At 43.3% G+C, this 24,834-nt stretch overlaps 1 protein-coding gene across 1 annotated transcript; it reads right to left on the reverse strand.

The window, feature by feature from the left end:
* Positions 1–13,974: 13,974 nt before the first annotated feature.
* On the reverse strand, positions 13,975–23,582 carry LOC311509619 (sodium/potassium-transporting ATPase subunit alpha-1; the record flags this gene model as incomplete). The annotated part of the gene is made up of 22 exons (XM_084574852.1): positions 13,975–14,380; positions 14,572–14,663; positions 14,792–14,893; positions 15,118–15,248; positions 15,327–15,472; positions 15,836–15,959; positions 16,044–16,198; positions 16,283–16,451; positions 17,374–17,524; positions 17,723–17,859; positions 17,943–18,118; positions 18,204–18,396; positions 18,731–18,865; positions 19,910–20,218; positions 20,311–20,579; positions 20,661–20,778; positions 21,150–21,284; positions 21,408–21,521; positions 21,604–21,705; positions 21,883–21,984; positions 22,962–23,021; positions 23,457–23,582. The coding sequence occupies 22 exons, from the start codon at positions 23,580–23,582 to the stop codon at positions 14,352–14,354; spliced, it is 3,075 nt and encodes a 1,024-aa protein (XP_084430978.1). The 3' UTR covers positions 13,975–14,351.
* Positions 23,583–24,834: the final 1,252 nt, after the last annotated feature.

Here is a 24,834-nt window from a genome sequence, read left to right on the forward strand (position 1 = left end):
CAGTCTTATTCATCAAGTACCAAGCCATTTGCCAATATCATTTGCATAGAGACCCTGTTTAATCAATATGATTAAGAAGCTCCTCCACTGGCGATTAGACAGATCTGAGATTTGTTAAATACTTAGCCTCTTTTTAAGTTTCTTCCTTTAGTTGCTCCTTGATTTTGTTAATGATTAAAGGCGATCAAGCACTTTTGAGTTTCTATGATTTTAATTTGAATAAATAAACATTGCTTATTAGACCCATTTGTGGAGCTGTGCGTTTGCTGTTCACTGAGCGAGAGGAGCGCCACTTTTATCATCCCTTTCAAGTATTGTATCTTGAGGCCGTTTGAAGCTGCTTCAAAGGGTCACCGCTCGTTCTGAATTCAGTCCGTTCAAAGTGACACCCAAGAGTGTCTTTCAGGGGCTAAAAATAGAGTGCATCAGAATAAATACACCTCTAGAATACTACTAAATGGTTTTCACTTCCTCCCACGGTTTGTTGCGTATGCGAACCCTGTCCACATCAGCTTATATGTGGTAGTTTAATAATTATTTATCCATCTGTCTACATTAAATACAAGTCTTTGTTACTACCATGAAAAAAACAGTGCTTCTCTATAGAAATCGTAGAATTATCGGCCTCAGTGGCAGAGTGAAAGAACTAAAACAGGCTACACAACAAGTAAATAGGCCCGTTTTTATAGTGTTAAACAAGACCAAATGAAATAACTTGAGAAATAACTTGGTTGGGGCTTCATTTGTCATCTGAATCTTCTTCATCCACAGGTGACATGCTTTCTAAATGTGGAGTCAAAGTGCAATCTGAAATAGCCTGACAAAGGACAAGCAGCTTCACTCAAGATGAAATGGATCGCTTTTAAATGCTCCTCAGTTGCCTTCAAGGTTTCACTGATTCTCTACAAAAACTGATTTCTACTACTTTGTTAGAGAATAATTTCACTTCCCTATAGATAGTTTGTGTAGTTAATGTTAGATTACTGCTGGGGTCAGTTATCTGCCCTCTTTTCTCTCTGAGGAACATGCCAAGGCCATGGTCCCTCTTTGGCGTCTTCAATCTAACTCTCTGGCTGTCTACAGACACAGCTGTAGAGTTAGATGATAACGCCCTCCGTCACTGGAAGACACTTTGTATTTCCTAGCTGGTGTGAATCCTTATCTTCATGTTTATGTACTGTAGCCAACTGGATGTTAAAACATCTCCCCTTTCCTGCCTCGCCCCACCTTTCTATTATAAGAATCTGAGCTTTACTGTTTGACCCTTAAGGTTGAGGTGGACTCATGCACTTATGTTGTGATGACGAAGCTTCTGTTCTCCTTGTATACGAGCCTAAATAAACTCCTTCAGCATAAGACATACAGGACTCTGGTACTTCTTCTTCTTCATCTGCATCACCACAAATTCCTCCCTAACATACTTGTACTACTACTCTTATATTTCCTGGGAACAGATATTTGTAGTGATCCTGTCCACTAATGTTTCAATCCATACTATTATGTTTGTTGCTGAAAAACACCAATGAATGTCAATATGTAACATATGACAGTATTATCAAAAGCAGACCTGATCATTTTGAATAATACTCCCAGCTCTTTTTTTAATTCACCGGGGGATCACGCTCTCTGGGATTTGCTCCTTTTGAAATTTTAATTTTCTGCTTTTGTAGACAAGAAAGAAAAATGAACCCGCGCTGGATAATCGACCTCATTTTTTATTCAAGTTCTCCACCAGCTGGTGCAAATCCAGGTGTTTCTGCTCCTGAAGTCACTTCATTTTTGTTGGCCACGGGCCTAATGTTCTCATTGTTCAGATCTCGTGGAGGCAGCTGCTGAAGCCTCGCTGCAGGTGACACAGGCGGTCAATAGAATACGGTGATTACACACACAAATGTGTTTTTGTGGTTCTTTTTGAAGAAAATATGGCTGAAGATATGAATGAACAGTATCTCAGTAGCTCTAAACCTAACTATCCATCTCCCAATCACCCCACCTCCCCAGCCTTAAGCTGACTTTATTTATGCCTTCGTAAAAATCTTGTCACTTTCCTCGGACGGTCTTCTTTTTGAAAAGGTAGCACTGACAGCCGAGAGGCTTCAACCATTCGAGGTGTGTCTGGAAGCTTATTTGAACTAAATAGGAGAAATAAATGAATAAAGGAAGACTGCAAGGGAGAGGTGGCATGAGCTATGACATAATGTTGCGAGGCAGAGCTGCGTCTGCTGGGACTTCCACGATGCCTCTCGGCTCCTGGTAAACACATTGCTAACAGCTAGGTGAGGCAGCGGCTATAAATAGCTCTCGCTGTACCCACCACACCCACCCAACCGTGTGCTGAACACACAGAAACAAACACACGGTCATGCATAAATGTATGCAGCAGCACATGCATGCGAGCAGCCACACTCATGCATAAACAAACACAGGAAGGTGCACACGCTACCACAGCGACATGCTTCTCCTCTCTTTTCCCCGCGTCTTCCTCCCTTTACCCTCTCCGTGTCTCTCCATTGTGCTCCCTCTCTGCCTTCATTGCCTCTTGGCAGCACTGCCCCTTCTCCATCTTATCATATGCTCTCTAACAGATGGTGGACTTGATAATTACCGAGCAGGCTAAACAGTAAGCAAACGAAAAATCCTCTGTAAGCCCTTCTCCTCACACATATGCTTTTGCCAGCTCTGAGTCCGACAACTCTTTTCAGGTTCTCGGGTTTGATTTTATTTAATTTTTTACAGAGGGCATGTTAGGAAGGGTTGAGGTAATGGCACGCTCACTTTCATAAATGAAAGATTACAGATATGTTATATCCCTTCCATAATCTCAGTGCTCTGCTTTCGCCCAGAGCACCCGAACCAATTACAGTGCCGGCAGATTTTAATGAATCCTTTCATTAGAATGAAGCATCCTGATCAAAATGCAGTTTGGGAGCTAAATCCTGCACCTCATTACCAGCCAGAATAGTACACTCTCTCCTGCCCTCATTTTCAGCCCCTTCTTCTCCTTCATTTTCCACATGCGGCCCTCCTCCTCTTCCTCCTCTTTTTCTCCGTTTCCACTACTGTAATTAATGTCCTATTTCTGCCGTGAATAGTAATACAACAAAGAGCAGCATGGATTAAAAAACACACAAATATTCTGGGTATAATGGTGATGGTGATAAATTTAAAGTAGAAAGATTAAAACCTTCACAGTTTTATTCATAACTATCATCAAGCATTTAATATAATGGCAACACATCCAGTATTTAACACAAAGTGCATCCAATTAAAGACATCTCGGTCTTCAATAATATTAAAACATTCATGTATTGGTGTAATTAAGGAAACAATACACAAAATACAAGCATAAACGAATATCAAAAAAGAATTTCTATGTTGATCCCAATTCAGTGCATCTCAGTTGGCATGATCATTGTTTAAAGTGTCTGTGTGGGCTTAAATTGACAACTGGTAGCCAATCAGAAACAAGTATTATAAGGAGACTAATCCTCACCAGGTTTTATTTATTATGGACATAACAGCTCCTGCTGCTTCAGGGGAAATCAGGGTTTATTTTAGGAAAGAAAAATGCAGTATTCAACTTGGATAAGACGTGGTCAGTATATGCTTAAACACAAGAGCTGACACATGAGGAATTAATAATGCAGGTTTGAACTACATGAATACTGTAACAACTATATTCATTTAAACATGAATGTTAAAGTCATGGGAAAGACGACTGCTGTGCTGGAGGGTTTCAGAGACACCTTTTAATATAAAAACAGAAGACGGGGAATTACTTTGTGGCGCCATTGATGTGGCTGTTCACACTGTGGCGTATCCGCCACAGTTGATGGAGAGCGAGCCTGTCTCCACCCCCACGAACGGAGAGACTCTACATCATCATTGCAACATAAATAATGGCTCCTGTCAGACTTGAGGTGTGAATCTTCCCCCAAACACATTATTCACACCTGCTCCTATTTCTGCTTTCCTCCTTTCCACTTAAAGTCTCTCAAACATTTTTTCTTTCCTCCATCTCCATCTCCTCCTCGGTTCTCCCCTTGCTCCCAAATCTCCTTGATTTTCTCCCCTGAAGCTGTGTGACAATTAATGAGGCTATGTTTCATAATTAGGGCAAAAATAATGTTTTGTCTCTTCTCCTATCTCTCATGCTCTCAAATCGTAATGAAGCTCCCGCAGAGCGAAGCCCGCCATCTGAACAGAAAATGATTTTTTAATTACTTCTATGCGGACAAATTCAAAGTGACACCTCTGGTTTCAGTTGAACAGATGAGATCTCTAGGCTCCCCCAAGAACTGGAACCTCATATCCCAAGTGCAGAAAAGATCTACTAGTCTGTATCTGTATTCCTCCAGGTGAGGCTTTGACTGTCTTTTTATTCTCATTATATATCCTCTATTTCTCTGTGGCATGTTTACTTCCTCTCTTAATTCTTCTTAATTCCCTGTCACCCTCTCCTCTACCAACCTTCACAATCCTCCAGACACATATATTTCATAATTACAGCAAAAATAATGACTCTTTTTGTGTCAGTCCCAGGGTGTGATCTTGCCTCCTCCCCCCCACCCCTTCACCCAGTAACTATGAAACACACGTCTTAAATTACACATGAGAAATGGCAGGGGTGTGTGCTCCCTTGGTGTTTGTTTTGCCAAAGGCTGCGTGGCCTATAAATCCACTGTGATAACTCTATACGCAAACACACATCTATCTTGATACCTGTGCGCGGATATTTAATGTGCACAAAGACAAATGGGACCATGTACGACGGAGGGAAAGAGAGCTGGTCAAGCACACCAACATACAAACAAGGAAAACATCTATCATTCCTTTTTGTGAATGAGTGCTTATGTGTGAATGGCAAAGAAACACTTTACGCCCACAACAGATGCAAAAAAAATCAATTACCTATAAAAAAAAAAAACTACTACAGTGAATGAGCATGCTGCACCATATTAACAAATGGATATCTAAACAGATCAAAATGATTGATGTGTTTTAACAGAGACGTCAAAGCTTTATGGGAGTTGTAGTTGCTATGCTCTTACATAACCATCAAAATGAATGAGCAGCTGCTCTGCCAGTTGATTTAGAGTGTAGCATCAGTAAAATCAGATGACTGAAAACAAAATACAGTTGAAAAGTTTGAAGCTTTTTAAATTATGGCCATTTTTCATTGACATCTGATGTATTTCAAGCGTATGTTCTACAGGATCTCTCTTGTCAAATATTCTCATGTCTGACTGACTTTTTCTCGCACAATTAGATTAAAGAAAGAAATCTATCCAAATGCAACTGAGAAATAGAGGCTAGCTGAAAATGGGTCACAGCTTTAACTTTCTCTATCAATTATATTTTGTTAACCAGTCTAACTGTACGCTGTCCTTCCCTCCACTCACAGCACCATCCTCCTCTCCCTCTGCTCTCTACCCTCCATCATCTTCTCAGTGAGTTTATGTTTCCTGTTACTCGTGATCTTTGATCTGTTATCTACTTTAGGCCCTGAGGTTTATATCAAGAGGACACTCAAATCTTATTTCATCTGGGCTCACCCGGGCTCAAATGACCATTAAATCTTATTTTCTCGTCCCCTGATGGCCGCTAACCGAGTTTACCCGCCTACTACCAGGAACGAGAAGGGTTTTCCAAAACCGTCACCCCTAAAGCCAGGTCGACAACAGCTGCAAACGGAAAACAACATGTACATCATTTGTGATCTGAAATGACACTTCAGATTTGAAGTAACGTCTCGAACCATTTATTATTATCCTCATACTACACTGTTGCTGAAATAAAGCCAAGTCATGCATGTGACGTAATCCTGAACCCTGAGGGCTCAATCATTTTCTTTCTTACTAACTCTATCTCGGAGAGATCTCTAAAAATGATCTCTCATATCGGAGCTGCAAATAAAACCTCCTGTATTAGCGTGAAAGGGTAAGCATAGGATATCTTTCACTGGCACGAAGGATGTTCCCCCATCAGCCACATTTAGATATGCTCCTTAAATGTTATTTCACCCGCATTGGTTGATAATAACTGGGTTTGCTGCTTCCAGGGATCAGTCGGAGCTTTCCTGGAAGGACACAACCTCTGTTATAGAGCTCTGATGTAGTCTTAGGTGTTCTTTCGAGATATAGTTCAAATGTAAAACACTCCGTCACAATTCTGCCTTGAAGCTGTATGGTTGCATCATGAGGATAATTTATTTAGATAGATAGATAGATAGATAGATACTTTATTTATCCGAGGGAAATCCGGTGTAACCAAAAAACAAAAAATACTCGCATGGTATATTAAACAGAGCTGTCTTTGTCTCCTTCTGTCGCCGAGGCCAGCGAGCAGAAAAGTTAGCTTCCTGCGCTGACATGCAACCACAGTGGACCGTTGATGGCGCTGGGGCCACTCGGCGCAGTAATTACTGGAGGGAACCCCAACGCACAAAGACCGAAGAGAATAGGGGAGAGTGAGAGTGTGACCAGCATGACACGCTGTTTCCTGCTGCTGCTGGTGAACTCAGTCCCCTTCATAGAAATACACCGTTTAGAACATATCCTAGCCAATGCTAGTAAATGCACAAAAAATAATATTGGTTTCCGGGGCCTCTATACATACCAGTCGACAAATGAATGTAGTTATTGCAGAGAGCATCAGACAGTAGAGATTCACACACTAAATTACCCAAGCAGTGGTTGTAAGTGGATGGCAAATCATATATCCGCTATCAAAACTACCCTTGCTCTGTTTAGTTTAACACCACCGCTAATCCACATGAAAGTGTGCTTGAAAGCAAATCAAGACCACTTGAAAAGGAGGGCCTCGTATAGTATATATATGCGGCAGGGTTCAGGTTAAATATGAAAGCACCCTCAAAAATGTATCCCAGTGCAACGTGTTGACCTGCCGCCTGCTCGGAGTGGATCCGGTGCATATAGATAACTTGTGATCGAGACAGAGACAGCTACTGTGCACCGTCTGTGAGTTCTGCTTCTACGTCCCTCCTCCCGTTTCCAGGCTTTGTGTCCAGTCCAATAACGACCACATTGTTTCGGTGCCACAAGCGTCACTGGTGGCTAAAGGCTTCACTCGCTCACGGTCACACAGAAACACAACAGAGCTTCCGACCGTCGCTAAGAGCGGGCTTGTAACTTTGTGCATCTGTGCTTTGTCAGAGAGCGCTTAAAGGACAGAGAGTGCGGTAGTTTGCTAGTTTATAGAGCTCTGCTGATGTGTGTGTGTGTGTGTGTGCCTAGTTGAAACATTTTGCGAGAGTGAGGTGGAGAGAGAGTTGGCCAAGGCAGTGGAAAATGTGCGAGCCAGGGACGATGACGTTGGCTGAGTGGAGAAGAACAAACTACTTCCTGAAAACCTATTCAACACTTTGACTAAACACTCTATCTAACAGGCCGTCTCCAGCTCTCCCCTTTCTCCGGCTGCAGCTAAGACTTCCTGCTTTTAACCAGTTCATATGACAGAGCAACGTTTAACTTAATAGAAGAAAAAGGATTTGAGTTTTGTTATTGCTTCGGTTTTATTTTATGCATCCATTTGTACTGTTGCATTCTCGGCTTGCCATCTTGTTCAGTTCATCTCCACTGCAGCACAAACGCACGCCGGCCGGAAACCCTCACACACGGGGTCAGGTAATTAACATTCTGTAGATCTAAACTAGCTTTAATCTAATCAAACCACCCAGCCTCAATTTCTCCCATGGGTGTGCACAACACACAAACACGCAATTTACTCCTTTTTTTTTTTTTACATCCTTCACCCATTTCCCTCCTTCACAGAGTCTCCTCTTCGCCCCCTTTCACGCGTTTGTGATTTAACACACACAAAATGTTATCATCTTTGCTTAAGCTCTGTGACGGATCATAATTGCCGTGTTTTCATTTGTAATGACATTATCATATTCCTGTTGGGTGGATGTGTTTCTCTTCAGTCTTTATAACTGAATTCTATTGCTTTTTTTCCCCCCACAATAGCAATCAAAAACTTAATGAACAGAACCAAATAACAAGGAAGCAACATCTATAATCATGTAACTTAGAGCTGCAGGTCAGTGTAATTCAGTTATGGCTTATTTACAGATTTCGAGCAACTTCCAGGCATGCATTTTTCAAATTACTGCTCATTAGTCAGTCAGAAAAAATCAAATCTGGAAAACTTGGAAATGCAAACCAGTTCATCTTCTGGACAAGTCTCATGCACATAATGAAGACAAACAACTTCAACTTCTAGGAGACGGAGAGTGAACCTCCTCCTCCTCCTCCTCATGTATTCTATTCATGTTCAGCATCTGAACAGAAAAGTCAATTAATTAGTGCTCGACAATTTAGCACTTTATAGCAGCAGCACCATTAGAACTCTATGGAAAGTAACTGTAAAATGGTGAAAATGAAAATGTGATGACACTCGCAGGCACCCAAGAGAAAAAGCAAGCAGTGCAACGAGCTCGTCTCATCTTCTAGACTGTCCAGGCTGATCTGTGGCGTCTCACTGCGCTCTAATTCAGTCCTAAACTTGACATTATTGCACTCAACCAGTTGACAATTTCGTCATTAGAGGGAGTTTTTCATCCTGCTGTTGCTCTTGCTATTATTTCTACAGCGCTGACATGGTTTATTCATTCGTATTTTTTTTTTCTTGTGTTGCACTGAGAGTAGACAGCTGCAGTTGCCTGAGAAATAACTTCTGCCGGAGGGCTTCCTCTTGCTTCTTACTAAGAGACTGAGAGCACCGAGGATGGAGAGAGAAAAAAAAGCATGAGGCGATGGAAAGAGGGAAAATGTTTCTGCAGCTTGGTTTAGTCCTCAAGAGACTGAACAGAACAACAAGACAGACACTCAACCACTTTGAGACACACAGATAGTGTCATACAAAGAGTAACACAGGAACAAGTGGCTCCGTCTTTGCTCTTGGACAAATTTTCTGGCTCATTGGGTCCTTTAAGAAATGGCGGGCAGCAGCAGTTACAAGGGTCTGCCTGTAGCTAGAGCGACAATGAGACCCATAAACTCATAAAAGTCTATTTACGGTCCTATTTCTTTTGGCTCCTGTCCACTTGTGCTTCATATAAACTGGCAATTGAGGCCCTGAACGTCCCCACAAGCCTATCTCATGTAGGTTCATTTCCAGGAGCTGAACCAGTGTTGACTTTCTGAGTAACTCTTTTATAGTACGTGCTGAGAATCCGCTGGACTTTAGTGTCGCCAGGAGTCACTGACATGTCGCACACATGGGACTTGAAGTCAGCTGACGGTAACAGCTTGACACTGAGAGCAATATGTGGAGTTGAGCTTTGTTTGTGGCAAAGATGCTGTAAAGGAATTAATATTGGTTCATTTGTGACGCCTGCTATTAGCGTTCATTGATGCTTGAAGTGCTTAGTTGTCATCTCTACTGAGCAGTTTACTGCTTCATGGACCACATGAACTGCATCTTGGGCTTAAAGCAGCCTGCAGAGGACTTCCTTTAACTCCTAGGTCACTGGAGTCGTGTTGTCAAACTCTGGGCCAGTGGTCTGGAACTTCATTCGTCAGTTTAGGATATAAACTGTTTACACAAATTACTCAGTCCCACTTAATGTATTGGCCCAAGAGGATTCACAGTCCAAAGATGTCTAAGCAAGAAACTGGATTGCCTGGAATCCCAGACAATGACAGTGAAGGTTTCACTACAGCTGTATTTTAACCCCTCCATGCCTAGACTCACTGTTTCCGCTCAGACTGCAGCCGAAATAACGCATGTAATACTCCAATGTTGGTTTGTGCACATTCAAAAAATTCATAGGAACCTTTTGCAAGCACTAGTTTCTCATAGGACCGGTCGGAGTGGTAAGCAAAAACACAAAAAATGTATTTCTTTATATAATTGAAAAATCAATTCAGGTATTAAGGGGTTAACTTAAATTACAAATTAGACTGTGAGGCACAAAGAGGATGCTGCTGTCCTGTCCTCACACTGTGGTTATGCACAACTACCATTCTTCAGCATATCATATATTTATATTCTACACTTTGCTTATAATAATCAATAAAACTGATACTTCTGCCATTTAGTATTTCACTTTCCTAACACTTGCAGACTTCTGGGAGGTCAGATGGTCAGTATCAATGCACCCGTGGAAGAAAATATCCTCAGGGTTTCGGTTTTGAGAGTTTGGCAGCGTCAGCATTTTACAGCTGCCAAACAGTATCTTTTCATTTGACCCTCTCAGACTGGTAAATGTCCGTGTCTTTTAGCTGTCACGGCTCAAGTTTGTAAAAAAAAAATTTTTTACAGTTTCTAAAGGGAGTTTGTTTCAATATTTCACAGATGATACTTGCTCCTTGTTTGGCCTAACTTGTCTTCATCTCGTTTGTTATTTTTTTCCAACACAGCCCTGTATGGATGCTATAATGGTTTACCTTCTATTATCAATCCTTCTGGTCGTACTGGATTCTGCAAAACACAGCCAGATCTTATCATCTAGATACACTTCATATCAATTTACGTATTATTATATTATAGGAAGCCTGTTGTGCACGTTCACAGCTGATCTACCACATATAAATGGATGATTATGCCGTCAACTGCAACCAACATGCTCTCTCTCCTTCCACGAGGTGCTTCCTCGCCAGCTTATATGATATGTGTCACCGAAAACGCATCCTCGGAGGCAGAGCGAAGAGACGCGAGCTGAGTTTACACTGCACTGTCAGCACGCGAGCGCACACGTTCACACGCTGGGGATCGGCGCGCCAGAGCCGTCATGGGGGTCAGTCGGGACGTGGAGACGTGCGATATCTTGACAGAGCCGAAGTGTTCACTGACACAGAAACACACGCAACACACGACCAGGCCTCACAGTCTGTCCTTGTGCCTTTGTGTAGCTCTAGCAGAAATACACTGTAGCCCCTGATTCCTAATTTGTGTCTTGCTACACAGTAGACCATTTTTAAGAGCTTGTTTCTAGAGATAAGGATGACGTTTGAGCTCACATAAATCACTCGGATTAAGATTCGAAACCTTCCCCATGATAGCTCCCATTGGGATGGATGGCGATGGTTGAAAGATTGTGTTTAAGCATTTAAGAGGGTTGAACTGATTTGGTTTGAAGGCTGTAACAAATGTCAGTTCTTACTAAGAGCTGTATATAAAAGTAACCGAGCTACAATGAGCCACAAAGTGTGCTCCCATAGCCAATCAGAAATGTAGTTTTCTTTCAAGGAAGTTATCTATTTAAACTCTTATCATTTAATTAGCATTTATTATTCTATTTTTAATACTGTCCTACATTTTTATTAGTTTATTAGTCTTAGTCGGAAGTGTTGTCTTTTATTTCTGCTGATAGTGCCCGTATGATATTGTCGGGGATCATATGCTCTGTATTATTTATTGCATTAATATCACTGTATTTTATTTTAAATGTACTTACTTTATTTGTCTTTTAGCTGCTTACAAGTTCCCCCATCTGGAGATCAATAAAGCATAATCCAACTAATCTAAAATGTGGATAAAATATATGTTGGTACTTACCACTTAACCGTCCAGGTTAACAGACTGGTTGTTGACACCGTTAGGTTACCCCAATCTGTTAACCAAAAAAAAGGACGGAGAAGGCGGGTTCCGTCGTTTCCTGCGTCTCAGAAGTCACCCGGGCTCAGGAACTGCCGCAGAAGAGGCTGAGGTAAGTCCCGTGCCCTCATACGTCGCACGGCTCCGTAGCTCTAACACAGAACAATCACGATAACCGTCATGAAAACGCAATGACACTTCAGATCAAGCTGGAAACTGGTCACATGTCTTCTTGTTAACCATCCCACACCTTTTTAAACCTGGAGATGCTGAAATACATGATGATACATCTTCTCAACCCACTGCTGTCCTTAGCTGTCCTCTCGACAAACTGCTACTATTTTATGAAAGTATAAAAAACAACCTACATGAGCTCACCTTTTGACCAGACTTCAGTATCCTGATGCCGATCAGGCATAACATTAAGGCCACTGACAGGAGAAGTTAATAACATTGACCATCTTGTGACAATTCAGTGTTCTACTGGGAAACAGCACAAGGTGTTGACCTGGCCTCCAAATTCCCTAGATCCCAAACTGATCAAATATCAGTGGGATGATCCACAGAGGACCCTCCCCTCAACCCATAGGACCCCATTCTGTTCAAAGACACCACAGGACACCCTCAGCAGGCCCATGTCCATTCTCTGATGAGTCACAGACTCACAACAGTTTTGGAGGCTCAAAGGAGACCGAGACAATATTAGGAAGGTGGTCATAATGCCTGATCGGTGTACAAAGAGTTTATATTTAAATTTTCATGTCAAATGTCAAATAGCAGCTAAAATTTTATTTGTGTAATGCACAGTACTGTTATTTTATAGACCTTTCTGATGGTGGACATTAAACTTAAAATATTAAATTATTAGATATTATTATTAAAATATTAAATTCGTGTTGTACTTATACTCTACCTGAGTACTGACAGCAATGAGGCGAGGTATTACTATTTTAGTTAAGTACTTCCGGTATTCGACAGGAAAAAATGGCCGCCATTAAAAACGTTCAATTGAACATTAAACCAGACTAAGCTAGCTAGCCTCTCTTACGTGCAGGACGCACTCACACTTAGCTTAATTTACAGCAGTCTAAACACGCTACCAAGCTTACCTTCTCTTCTATTCGCCACCTCCATTCCCTTTCCTCGTTTTATTTTTAAATGTGTAGCACTGTGAACTGTATCAGAGAATGTCTAATAATGGGAGAAGTTCCACTCTCAGTGAACTTCCGGCTTCTGAACTGTTCGTTACAATGGGACTTAATAGAGAGTGGCGAGGCCCTCCGTAGACGGGCTCTGACTGTATTTTAGCGGGAAAACACCTGCACACGTTCACGTCTCCCCAATCAGCGACGTCATCCGTAAGCGCGTACAGGTGCAGACTAAACCATTAGGCGTGTTCGACTTCATGCAGATCTGTGCAGACCTGACTTGACGTGATGCATGCTGGGTTGTTCATGCTCATAGACCTCGAATATGATTGGTTAAAATGAACTTGTTCAACCCAGCATACATCACGTCAAGTCAGGTCTGCACCTGGTCTGCACAGATCTGCATGAAGTCGAACACGCCTATTCTCTCCTCACAAAGGGGGAGTGGCCTCCAACATTTTTTTTAGGGGGGTTCCGGTTTTGTTAGCCGGTTACATATGGTATATTTAAGCAATGTGAGGGTTAAAATGTGTTCTTGTTTAGATATTATTTATTGTTTTAAGCTTTTTCTGCATTTTATATTTTTGCCTGTGAATAAGCTTCCCCTTCTTAATGGTTAATTCAGAGCAGTGGTAAACTCTTAATGAGAAAACCACTTTTTCAACCAGAATAAAATACTAAAAGTGCCTTTTTTAGAAGAATGATTGGTCTCATTAAAACAGCACGGTGTTTTTATCCCACCTTGATCGCCTTTGTGCTGCTTAAAAATGTTACGTAGTGCGGCGGTAAGAACACACTGTATGTACAAGAGGAATGTTATCAGGAGCTCAGCTGAGAGCAGCTGTATGATAAGACTTTCCCTTGTGGTGTTGATAAAAAAGAAAAAAAAAGAAAAAAACAACTCTAGATAATTTGACCCATGGGCTGACTTCACCGTGGCGGCCATAAGCATTTTAATGTGGAAGAAATCGGAGGCAAACTGGCCTTTTCATTTACAATTTATAGATAAAGAGTACGGATTTGAAATCCCATTATCAGCTATTAGGCTGCAAGGAAAATTTGTCAGATTAAGGCATTTTTTTTGGTAATTTTCTTTAAAGAAAAATTTACTAAAAGAAAAAATGACTATTAGCTGTAAGGTATTGAAGTGATAACTCAAATTAAATGAAAAACACAGCATAACGATAATATTTAAACCCAGAAATTAAAACGCAGCTTATTCTGAGTAACTCAGCTAAAAAAAATGCACAATAAATGAGGACAGGAGTCATTTGTGGGACCTGACTCGAGCGCATTTTTATTGAACGTTTATAACTGTTAAAAACATGTATAAAATTGGTCCTGTTTCAGAAACAAGGCACGCATAGTCATGTCAATGTTCAGTGTTCATGTCATTATTAGAATTATCATTTATCAACATCATCATCATCGGCATCAGCATCGGCATCATCATCGGCACGTTCCATCTCAGTATTTGTCTAATAGTAGTAATCAAGCATTCCCTAATATAAAAAAACTTTCCAATTTTTCTGTTTGTTTTTTTTACCCACAGAGGTTAAAATTTTATTCCGAGCAGCAAGACAATATTCATGCAAAGACGGGAGTGGAGGAGAAGATGCGAGCAGACGTGCTGACGGGTCTTTAATAGTAGGTCTCCCGTTCCACCCAGCCTAAACGAACGGGGAGAGAAAACAAACACACCGGAGTTAGAGGCAACTTCTCGGGTATATTTAATCTTTTTTGAGACAAGAAGGGCCGTCCACCCTTGCTAGACTTGGAAAAGATCTGGAGAGAGAAGGGAGGTGGAGTGGAAAAACAAGAGAAAGAGGCACAAGAGAAGATAATAAAAGCATGGACTCACCTCCTGGGCTGCGTCTGAGGATCAGCTTACGGATTTCATCATAGATAAAGATGAGCAGGGAGTAGGGGAAGGCGCAGAACCACCAGTTGGGCCTGAAAAACACACAGAAAAAGATGAGAAACTGATCCACAGCCCCGGGTCTGGATGAACAACGTGCGTTAGGCACGATTACAGAGCTGTGCGGGACTTATTGGTGGGTTTACGGGGGTGCTTTACTCACTTGAGAGGGTACATTCGGAGGGCGACGTCCATGCCGGGGCAGTAGGAGAGGAAGGCGGCCAGGGCGGTCTCCTCAAACAGCCCGAAGATCAGGATCTTGTTCCTGAAAGAAAAGGAATGGGAGCCGTGAGCCGAGCGAAAATAGAGTTTAAAGGATCGAGCCGAGGAGCCGATGCAAACCGCAGAGGCTTTTAAGGAAAGTTTATGCTGCTTAAAGTTTAAAATAAACACAGAGGTTAAACGAGTTCTTCCTAGAAAAGAAGAAGAATGTGGAGAGAGAAAAAAAAAACAAAAAACAGAATGAAATGTAGTGGGCGTTGCACTCACTTCATGCCCTGCTGGAAGACAGAGTTCCTCCTGGTCTTGCAGATGATCAGATCGGCCCATTGCACGATCACAATGCTGACGAAGAAGGCGGTGTGGCAGGTGAACTCCACGATCTTCCTCTGCTCGTAAGTCTAAAAAACAAAAAACGCATTTTCGTTTTATACGCCGCCCAGTTGCAACGTGTGTTCTTTCACATAAACGCCACTCACCCACTGCTGTCCATAGCTGTCCTCCAGGTCATTATTGTATTTGTTATCCCAGTTCACTCGGATGCCAACCAAGGTTGCGGGGAGGAAACCGTTTTCAGCCAAAATCACGAAGTACGTGAAGAAGCCCGCCAGTGCTTGGATCATACCTGCAGGAGGGAGACGTTCGGAGGACAGTTAAGAGTTTGAAATACCATTAAAATTCAACAGGCTGCTCAGATTTATCATTTCCAATATTATTCGGTTCTCATATGGCGGTCAAGAAGAGGCTAATCTATTCCTGGCTTTATTACCAAAGAAGGAGACATCAAAAGCCAGAGGCGGTGCTCTATCATCGCCCTACGTACACTCCAGTTCTACATCAGTACACATCTATTTATGGCGCATGCTGCTCTCACTGTTATCTCGGACCACCCCGACACTGAGCTGCCTTTCCAAGAAAAATAAATAGAAAATCCAGCAAGCGCAGATACTTTTACTTCGGGGCTGAAATCGAGGTTGAGATAAATTACCGATTTGTCCGTATGCTATGCTGATGAGCCTCTCGTTCACCAGCTTGTCTGTTTTGGGGTTTCTGGGCTGTCTCTTCATGATGTCGCTCTCGGCTGCTTCGTAAGCCAGGGAGATGGCAGGGACCTGAGTGGAAAATGAAATAAAAGAAGTTGTTTATTTCTGTGCAGATGTGATCTACTAAAGGATTTGCTCGGTGAAAGAGCTCACCATGTCGGTTCCCAGATCGATACAGAGGATGGTGACGGTTCCCAGGGGCAGAGGAATGTTGGCGATGATGAAGAAGAGGAAGGGGGTGATCTCGGGGATGTTGCTGGTCAGGGTGTAGGCGATGGACTTCTTCAGGTTATCAAAGATCAGACGGCCTGAAGCGAACAAGACACGGGGTTTTAATGATCGGTTTTATTCAAATCCAGATTATTTAAGTCTACCGAGCTACGATCTGTTACCTTCTTCCACTCCGGTAACGATGGAGGCGAAGTTGTCGTCCAGCAGGATCATGTCGGCGGCCTGCTTGGAGACGTCAGACCCGGCGATCCCCATGGCGACGCCGATGTCGGCCTTCTTCAAAGCGGGGGAGTCGTTCACACCGTCGCCTGTCACGGCCACAATGGCTCCCTGGAGAGGAGAGAAGGGGAAAGAATGTGTTAATTTTATTAAAAATCAAAGTAGAGGGCCACATTTTATTTCACCAAAACTAAATGTTTGACTTCGGCTGAGAATCAGATGAGACGAGGTTCGCGAAGGAGGTAATCTTAAAAGGAAAAGTCGCCATTCTTGTGTGAGAGGAAAGGCTTTTCAAAAGGTTTCAGGGAGCTTTGTCTGACAGGGATGATCAAAGTGAAAAAAAAAAAAAAAAGACAAGAGGAGTGGCGAAGCAGTCGTACGTGGTGCTACTGTGCTATTTCGGGAAACGCCGTGAAGCTCAGAGGATGTGTCGCGTGTCAGCTGCAGATTAAAAGCCTGAGGGATTTCCTTGAAGAATATTAGCTACTGATATGGGTCAATATGTTCAGAACTGGGCCTCAAATTCAAGTAAACAACTCCCAATGTAGGAGAGATGGTGTAGAGTGAGCGAATGGAAGCAAGCTAAACTGATCTAGGAACTTCTTCTCGGCAATAGAATATATTATGTTAATTAGATCTGAAACTTTCTACAGAGTTTTAGCTGGATAATAAGTGACACCGCACCAAACTGTACATTAAATCTAGTTAGATTCTGTTTGTGTCGAAACATAGAGGAACTGTAATCTGGTGATAATAAACAAAAACACCACCGACGCCCTCATGAATATTTATGTTACGCGTGAGTTCACAACTTGACATGTGTTACGCTTGATTATTCACCCAACTCTGTCATCAGACCAAAGCGGTAATCATAAATAAGCATTAGGGGATAGGATTACCACATGTTCGCCCATGCATTTACATAATAAGGCCTGGGCGCATGCTGTGTTTGCAAAACAGGAGTAAAAAGAAAAAAAAAAAAAAAAAAAAAAAAAAAAGGAAAACCCTCCATCCACGTTTGTTTTGTTCCTACCTGTCTCTGGCAGCCCTCCACGATGATCAGCTTCTGCTGCGGGGAGGTTCTGGCAAAAACAATCTCAGTGTGGTACTTCAATATGTCGTCAAGCTGCTCCGGGTTCAGATCCTTCAGGTCGCCGCCGTGGACCACGCAGGCCTTGGCATCTCTGGAGGGGAAACGAGTTCACAAAATCATACACAAGAATAGCAGCTGGTGATTTTTAAAAGAACACACCGAATCTCTAACGGATTACAGGGATTTAGGGAATTTTATAGAAACAAAAAGAGCTCCCGAATAGGACCATGGGGTGCTCCACATTCTTATATTACATAATAAGTCACCAGTTTCGCTGTAAAGCTGGTACCTTGGATTAACTTCATTGATTGGGATGTTCAAACGTGCAGCGATGTCTTCAACAGTCTCGTTGCCTTCGGAGATGATACCCACACCCTTAGCGATGGCCTTGGCAGTGATTGGATGATCACCTGTCACCATGATAACCTAAGGAGCAGAAGATTTGCGCCTTAAACTTAAAGCTCTTATTCACAAATTGCAAAATCATAAGCACTCAGGTCAGAGTGTACCTTGATTCCAGCGCTCCTGCATTTGCCCACAGCGTCGGGCACAGCAGCACGAGGGGGGTCGATCATGGACATGAGGCCGATGAAGCACAGGTTCTCCGTGGGGAAGTTCACCTCTTCAGTGTCGAAAGCAAAGTCTTCGGGGAACTGGTCATCGGGCAGGCTGAAGTGGCAGAAACCTGGAAGGGAGACGGTGTGGTTGTTCGAGATCCAGCTAGGTTAATTCATTCATTCATTTCACTCCCAGTAGCCTTCCATCCTTACCCAGCACTCTCTCTCCCAGTCCTCCCAGTTCCAGGTAGGCGTTCTGAAAAGCTTCTTTCATCTCGTCATCCAGATGCTGCTCTTTGCCCTGGATCATGATGGTGGAGCAGCGGTCCAGGATCCTCTCCGGGGCTCCTTTCATCACCAGCAGGTGCTTGGTTTCTCCTTCTTGTGTATTCTTGTGAATAGAAAGCTGCGAGCACGGGAAAAAAAAAAGGTTCGGGATGACAACTGAGTAACTGCCGTCCTTGACATTTAAGCTTTTCCGAAAGATTTACTGGGGAATTACCAGACAAGTCATGTTTAAGGCATCGATTTTTAACAATTAGCAAAATCTCCAAAAGGTCATACAATGATTTATTCCATCTACGGCTCAGTTTCCCCCAAGGGCCTTGTGCAAAATTTATTTTACATTCTTGATTTACTGTCAACATGTTCAATAAGCTGACATTTAATATTTCAGTAAGGTCTCCGAGCAATTAACGAAAAGTTGATATTTCAGTCGTAGCACTGGAGAAGTTTCCTACCTGGTACTTGTTTGTGGAGTTGAACGGGATCTCAGCAATTTTGGGGTTCTTCTCTCTCATTTGCGCGACCGATCCGCAGCACAGCTCAATGCACTTCAACAGAGCTGACTCGGAGGCGTCGCCGGCCACGTCCCTCTGGCGAAACAAAGATGGAGAAGGGAGAACATTAACCATGAGAAAGTCCTTTATTTGTGAAATACCCGTCTGAATAACAAGCATTCAACTGAAATACAAAAAGACATGAGGGGGATTAGATTGGGATCCTGGCCATTAAAGAAAAATGCTAATTTTCTTATTTTCTTCTATCATAATTACTGGCCTGACTTCTCTCGCGGCGACCGGGGCGACAAATAACGAGCGGTGAAAGGGGATGATGGGTAATTAGAGCGGTGATGCCAGTCAGACATTTACAGGTGATTAACACACACGGATACATGAACACACTCGTACACATTAACAGGTTATTAAAACGCGGCGGAAAGAAGGAAAGTCTCGTAGCCAAGAGAGTTATGTGTGTGTTTGGTGTGGTGTGTGTTTTGGGGGGTGGGGCTGAGAGTAATTATGGAGTTAAAACGTGTGTGTGTATGTGTACACACTCCAGGGAGAGCGACACAAACTGGAAAACAAGTCTGTTTGTCAGAGAGGTCAGATAAATGAAATTCTTTTTAAAATACGTACTTTTTTTTTTTGTTTGACATCCAAAAATAGTCTTTTTTAAATATATTGCTTTAAAGTTACTAAAGGGAAAAATTTGAATTCTTTTTTTTTTTGGTAAAAGACTGAATTTGCAATCACTCATGTCATTATAGTGCATTTTTCTTTTCATAAATATGAGTCAGTCCCTTGTCCTTCAGATTTTAAAGCTTTGAATAACCAGCAGCCATGAAGTACACTTCAAGAGGTGTTGACATTAGTAGAAATGAAGTGAAAAGTACATGCAAATAGTTTGAAAAAGGGCATATTCAAATTGAAAAAATGAGCCAACAGTACAGGACTTCACAAACTAAAGGCCTAGAACGACAGAAAAACCTTTCTCATTGTTCAACAAAGAATGAAAGCTGATTTCTGTTTTTAGCTATAACAGCTAATTACTTCCCGGATAACATTACCCAATTGAAATACAAAAAAAAAAAACCTGCTCTGATGGTCTCAGAGAAAGCTTAATGTTCGATATCCTACCTTCAGAATAGCAATGTTGGACTGCTCGGCCAAGAAGACGGCGCGGTTGCAGAGCCCGGCGATTCTAGCCAGACAAGTCCAGGTGGTTGAACTCCTGTCGAAGGATGTCCCGCTCTGGTTCTCTGTGGTGTCGGCCTCGTGGATCTGGTTGTCGAACCACATGTGGGCCACCGTCATCCTGTTCTGGGTCAGGGTGCCGGTCTTGTCCGAGCAGATGGTGGAGGTGGAGCCCAGGGTCTCGACGGCCTCCAGGTTCTTCACCAGGCAGTTCTTCTTGGCCATACGCTTGGCAGTCAGGGTCAGACACACCTAGAGACACATTTGCTTAGGTCAGCTCATAGCGGAGTCATTTTTGGGATTCATAATTAGATGTTTAATACGCATAAAGCACTTGGACTCACAGTGACGGTAGCCAGGAGACCTTCTGGCACGTTGGCGACAATGATACCAATGAGGAAGATGACGGCCTCCAGCCAGGTGTAACCGAGGATAAGGGAGAGGATGAAGAAGGACACTCCGAGGAAGACGGCCACACCGGTGATGATGTGGATGAAATGCTCAATCTCAATGGAGATGGGAGTGCGTCCAACCTCCAGTCCAGAGGCCAGGGTGGCGATGCGACCCATGACGGTACGGTCTCCGGTGCTGATCACGACGCCGCGGGCGGTTCCTGGAGCAAGAATTTGATTTTTAAAAACATCTGCGGGTCACTCCCAAAGCCGAGTAGCTTTAATGCGTCCTGCTATCCTACCTTCAACACAGTTGGTGGAGAAGAAAGCAATGTTCCTGGTCTCAAGTGGGTTCTCGTTTGAGAAATCGGGAGTGCGAGTCTGGGGCTCTGATTCGCCAGTCAGAGAGGAATTGTCCACCTGAGAAACGAAAAAGCGACTGTGAGCAATTGGGGAAACAATGTGGAAATATCAGATTTAGGGGAAAAATATATAATAACTGAAGAAATAGCTGCCAGAAGGTTGAGTTTCTAAAGGAAGGAAAACAAACTTCAGCCTCAGGTGTTGACCTGTTTCTCTGGCAGATCTGGGTCAAATGACAGTTTGGCTCTATAACGGAACAACCGCTGAACCATGCAGAGGCTGGTTGAGAAAACGTAACAGGTTGAAAGAAAGGCTTGGCCTAGGGTAATTTGGTGCCATTTCACAGAAAACCATAATACACGGCGATTTAACTGCCCGTCTTTAGAAGTCAAGACACCTATTGAAGGTTTTGAAATCGGAGCGCCCACCTTGCAACCGTGGGCGGAGATGATCCTCAGATCAGCAGGGATCCTGTCGCCACCTTTCACCTCCACCAAATCACCGACCACCACCTCTTCGGCGTTGATGCTCTTCTTCTCACCATCACGGACTACCAGGGCTTGCTGCAAGGCAAGAGATAACATTTTAGAGATAACTTGGTGACAATACTGGTTTCAACGTAGCGCTCTGCCACGTCATCAAACCATTTCTTGTGATTTTTCATAAAACAGAAGCGTAAGGAGCACCTGTGGGACCAGATTCTTGAAGGAGTCCATGATCTTGGAGCTCTTGGCTTCTTGGTAGTAGGAGAAGCAACCAGTGATGATGACGACAGCAGAAAGCACAACTCCGAGGTACAACTGTGAACGTGAGAACAGCGCATTAGTTGGTTTAGATCTCACTTTATTACATTATTAAAGATACTTTCAAAGCCTTTCTCACATTATCATTTGCGGGCTCATCCTCCATTGCAGCCTGAATACCATAGGCCAGGAAACAGAGGATGGCACCGGTCCACAGAAGCATGGAGAAACCGCCAAACATCTGGAGGAAAACAAAACGGGAGAGTGAGCTGCATTTATACTTTTAACACATAAGCTCAACCCCTCAAAGACCATCCATATCAACAACTACACAAGACAAAGTGCCTGAAGCTTGTTTTTCCCAAAGCTCTACTACCAAGAGAGATAGAGATTGATTTTAAAGTAACGGTGGTGGTACCTGTTTGCAGAATTTGACCCACTCTGGGGTGGTGGGAGGAGGAGTGAGGGCGTTGGGCCCATCGCGGGCCAGGTTCTCAGCAGCCTTTGCGCTAGTCAAACCCTGATAGGAGGAGAAGATCCGGACAAGTTACCGTTATCGATCCTGATCACGTTAAATAGCAATATCTTCTTTGAAATACACCCAAATTCCATTATTACTGTCGACGCCAGCCACGCATGTAAAACTCCTTGCCACATTTTTAAGTCCAGAGGGGATGGTAGGTGCTCGCAGTTGCCTAGCAACACAGCATCAACAGAAAAACAGGGCCATTTCCTTCACGAGCAGGTAGGACGGAGAGCGCGGGAAGGGAGAGGAGGAAGAGGAGGAAGAGATGAGGCAAACAGGGGGACGTGAAATCAGGGCAGAGGGGCTTCTGCGGCTGATAAATTATTCACAGCCGCTGCACACGCATGCATGCGCGCACACGGAGAGCTCGGAGACCCCAGTTCGAGGCACTGATTAACTATTCTCCTTGATCTTTCCTGCATGACCAGGAGCACATTTGCATGAGGATGGAGGGCTACGCGGAGTGAATGGGCGGGAGGGGGTTGGAGCGGTTTTCTTTAAGACGGGGTCCTGCGCGGGCGCATGTTTCTTTAAGCGCTTATAAAAGGTCAGTGTTCAGCGGGTTTGGCAATAAATGCAGCGGGTGCCACATCAGATTTCGATGATAAATATTTTCATCGAAGAAGATTTAATCTTGGGGATGCCAGCAAAAAGCTACACCGGCCAGTTTATTATTTATAGTTGACCACATGATCACATTGCCATCGATCTTTGTTTCAACAACTCTTCCTTCATGATGCGACAGACGGAAAATCCTCTTTTTTAATTCATCTCATCTCCATTTGTCATCCATCAACTGAATGTCAACTGTCAGGCCGAAGAGAAAAATGGCAGTGAATAGCAAACAGCAGACGGTATTTGATCCTAATCTAATCTCCGTGATGAATGTCGACACTCTTGATAGAAACGCTCCTCTCAGACATGACACCGCGATGCCAGAACGACACCCAAGAGGGACGCCTCGCACTCACATTGCTCAGGTCCGTTCCATATTTGCGATTGAGCTCGTCCAGGGTCAGCTTGTGATCGTCCTGCAAGAACACACACAAACAAAGCGGCATCAGTGCGGTGTTCATCCACCGAATGTGGGTTCAGCACACTTAAAAAAAATTTAAAAAATAATACAAAAAGCCGGCGACATTTGCGGCGCATTGTCTGCTGACCTTTTATTTTACAATGAACACCTCTCGTGAGGTAGAGGTACGACAATGACAGAGAAATGCAGAGTTTAAGGGGAAGGAATGGATGGGTGAGGAGCTGATAAAGAGACACAGGGGAGGGAGGAAGGCAGAGAGCAAGGAGGAGATGAAAAGGGATCATTCGCAGTCATTTTAGTGCTTCGAAGTGGTGTGTTTATGAAGAGACAGTTGCCAAGAGAGTGGCGCAAATGAGGAATTAAAAACACAATGTTCAGGGGACAGGACGATGCGAGGGAGAGAAGCAAAAAGCGAAGCCGGGACACCCACCATGTCCACTTCCTTCTTCAGCTCATCCATATCCTTTTCTTTCTTCTTCCCCTTCGCTTTCTTCTTGCCGCCCTGCTCCGAAGTCGCAGCCAGCTCATACTGCTCCCGTCCTTCCTGGAAACACATCGAAAAAAAAAAAGAAACAGAGTTCAGGAACGATACGAGTAACGCTGCTTTCAGCTGAAATGTAGACTATACAAATGGGATACAATGCAGGCAGGTGGAGGTACAACAAGTTCTTTCAACCGAGCACGCTCCGAAATGTGTTGTTTTTGTTGCTGTATTTGTTGCTTGAATGCTACATTCAAGGTAGCACGGTGAGTTTAGCGGTATTGAGTCTACCAGACGAATAAAAGTTACAGATGTAACCACGGTTCTATGAAGTCCCCATTGGCGGTACAGCGGTCAGAATAAAGGAAAATCAAACTGAAGAAAAGTTTCTGATTGTCTATGAAAAAAATTAGGAGTGCTCAAATGTTTAGAGGAAGGATTTCAATTGGTTTGATCAACTGGTGCCACTAGACAAACTACAGTATGTGTGACGAAATGGAAAACAAAGACCTTTGACGCGCGCCAACAAAAGAGACCTTGCGTGAGTAACATGCCGAGGTTAGCCTGACGCAACGCGAGCACATCCGATGACTCAAAAATGCCACGAGACATTTTGTCATACTGCATCTTTTTAAGCCTCCGTGTGGGTCAGCGCACAAGTAAACAGAACCGTCTAAAACTAAGAAAACTTAGAAAGCTCTCCGACTAAAAAGGAAAAAGTCTTGGATTCTGGCTTTATGGACGGCAGTTCCGTCTGTCGCTGCAAACGGACCTCCGGGGGGGATATGCTTTGTCAAAGATATTCAAACTTTACAAGGGCTTTGTGCAAGAAAGGTAGCTTTTTAATAAACCATTTTCCATCTGCCCAACTCTTTCAAACTCCCTTCGACTGTCTGCGTCAATAATGAAACAAGAGGGAGGAGAAACAATTATGTGGCTTTCAGTTAGTTTGAAAGATAAGGATGTGTTTGTGTGCCGAGACAGATTAGGCTGCTGCTCGAAACTAATTTCCCTCTCTAAACACTCCCATTTGCCGTAAACGTCCCGCTGCCTCCAGGTGAAATACACAAAGCTTTACTCAGCGGCTTTTTCTAAACATAACCTCGCCGGTTAAACACCTCGGCGAAACTCCTAGTAGGAACAATAAACCAGGGTTGGAGTAATTTGCTGGTAATCACACTTAGGGACATTTTGTTGATCTGGACTCCCACTGTGGCACAAATTCTCTCGCTGTTGGAAAGAAAGACTTTAAGTGAACAGACCGCCTCCAGGTTGAGACCCGCGTAAACGGCGTCCGACGAATGATTCGGGGCTTTAGAGTGTCCCG

This window comes from Chelon labrosus, assembly GCF_963514085.1.
Source record: "Chelon labrosus genome assembly, chromosome: 24".
NCBI lineage: Eukaryota > Metazoa > Chordata > Actinopteri > Mugiliformes > Mugilidae > Chelon > Chelon labrosus.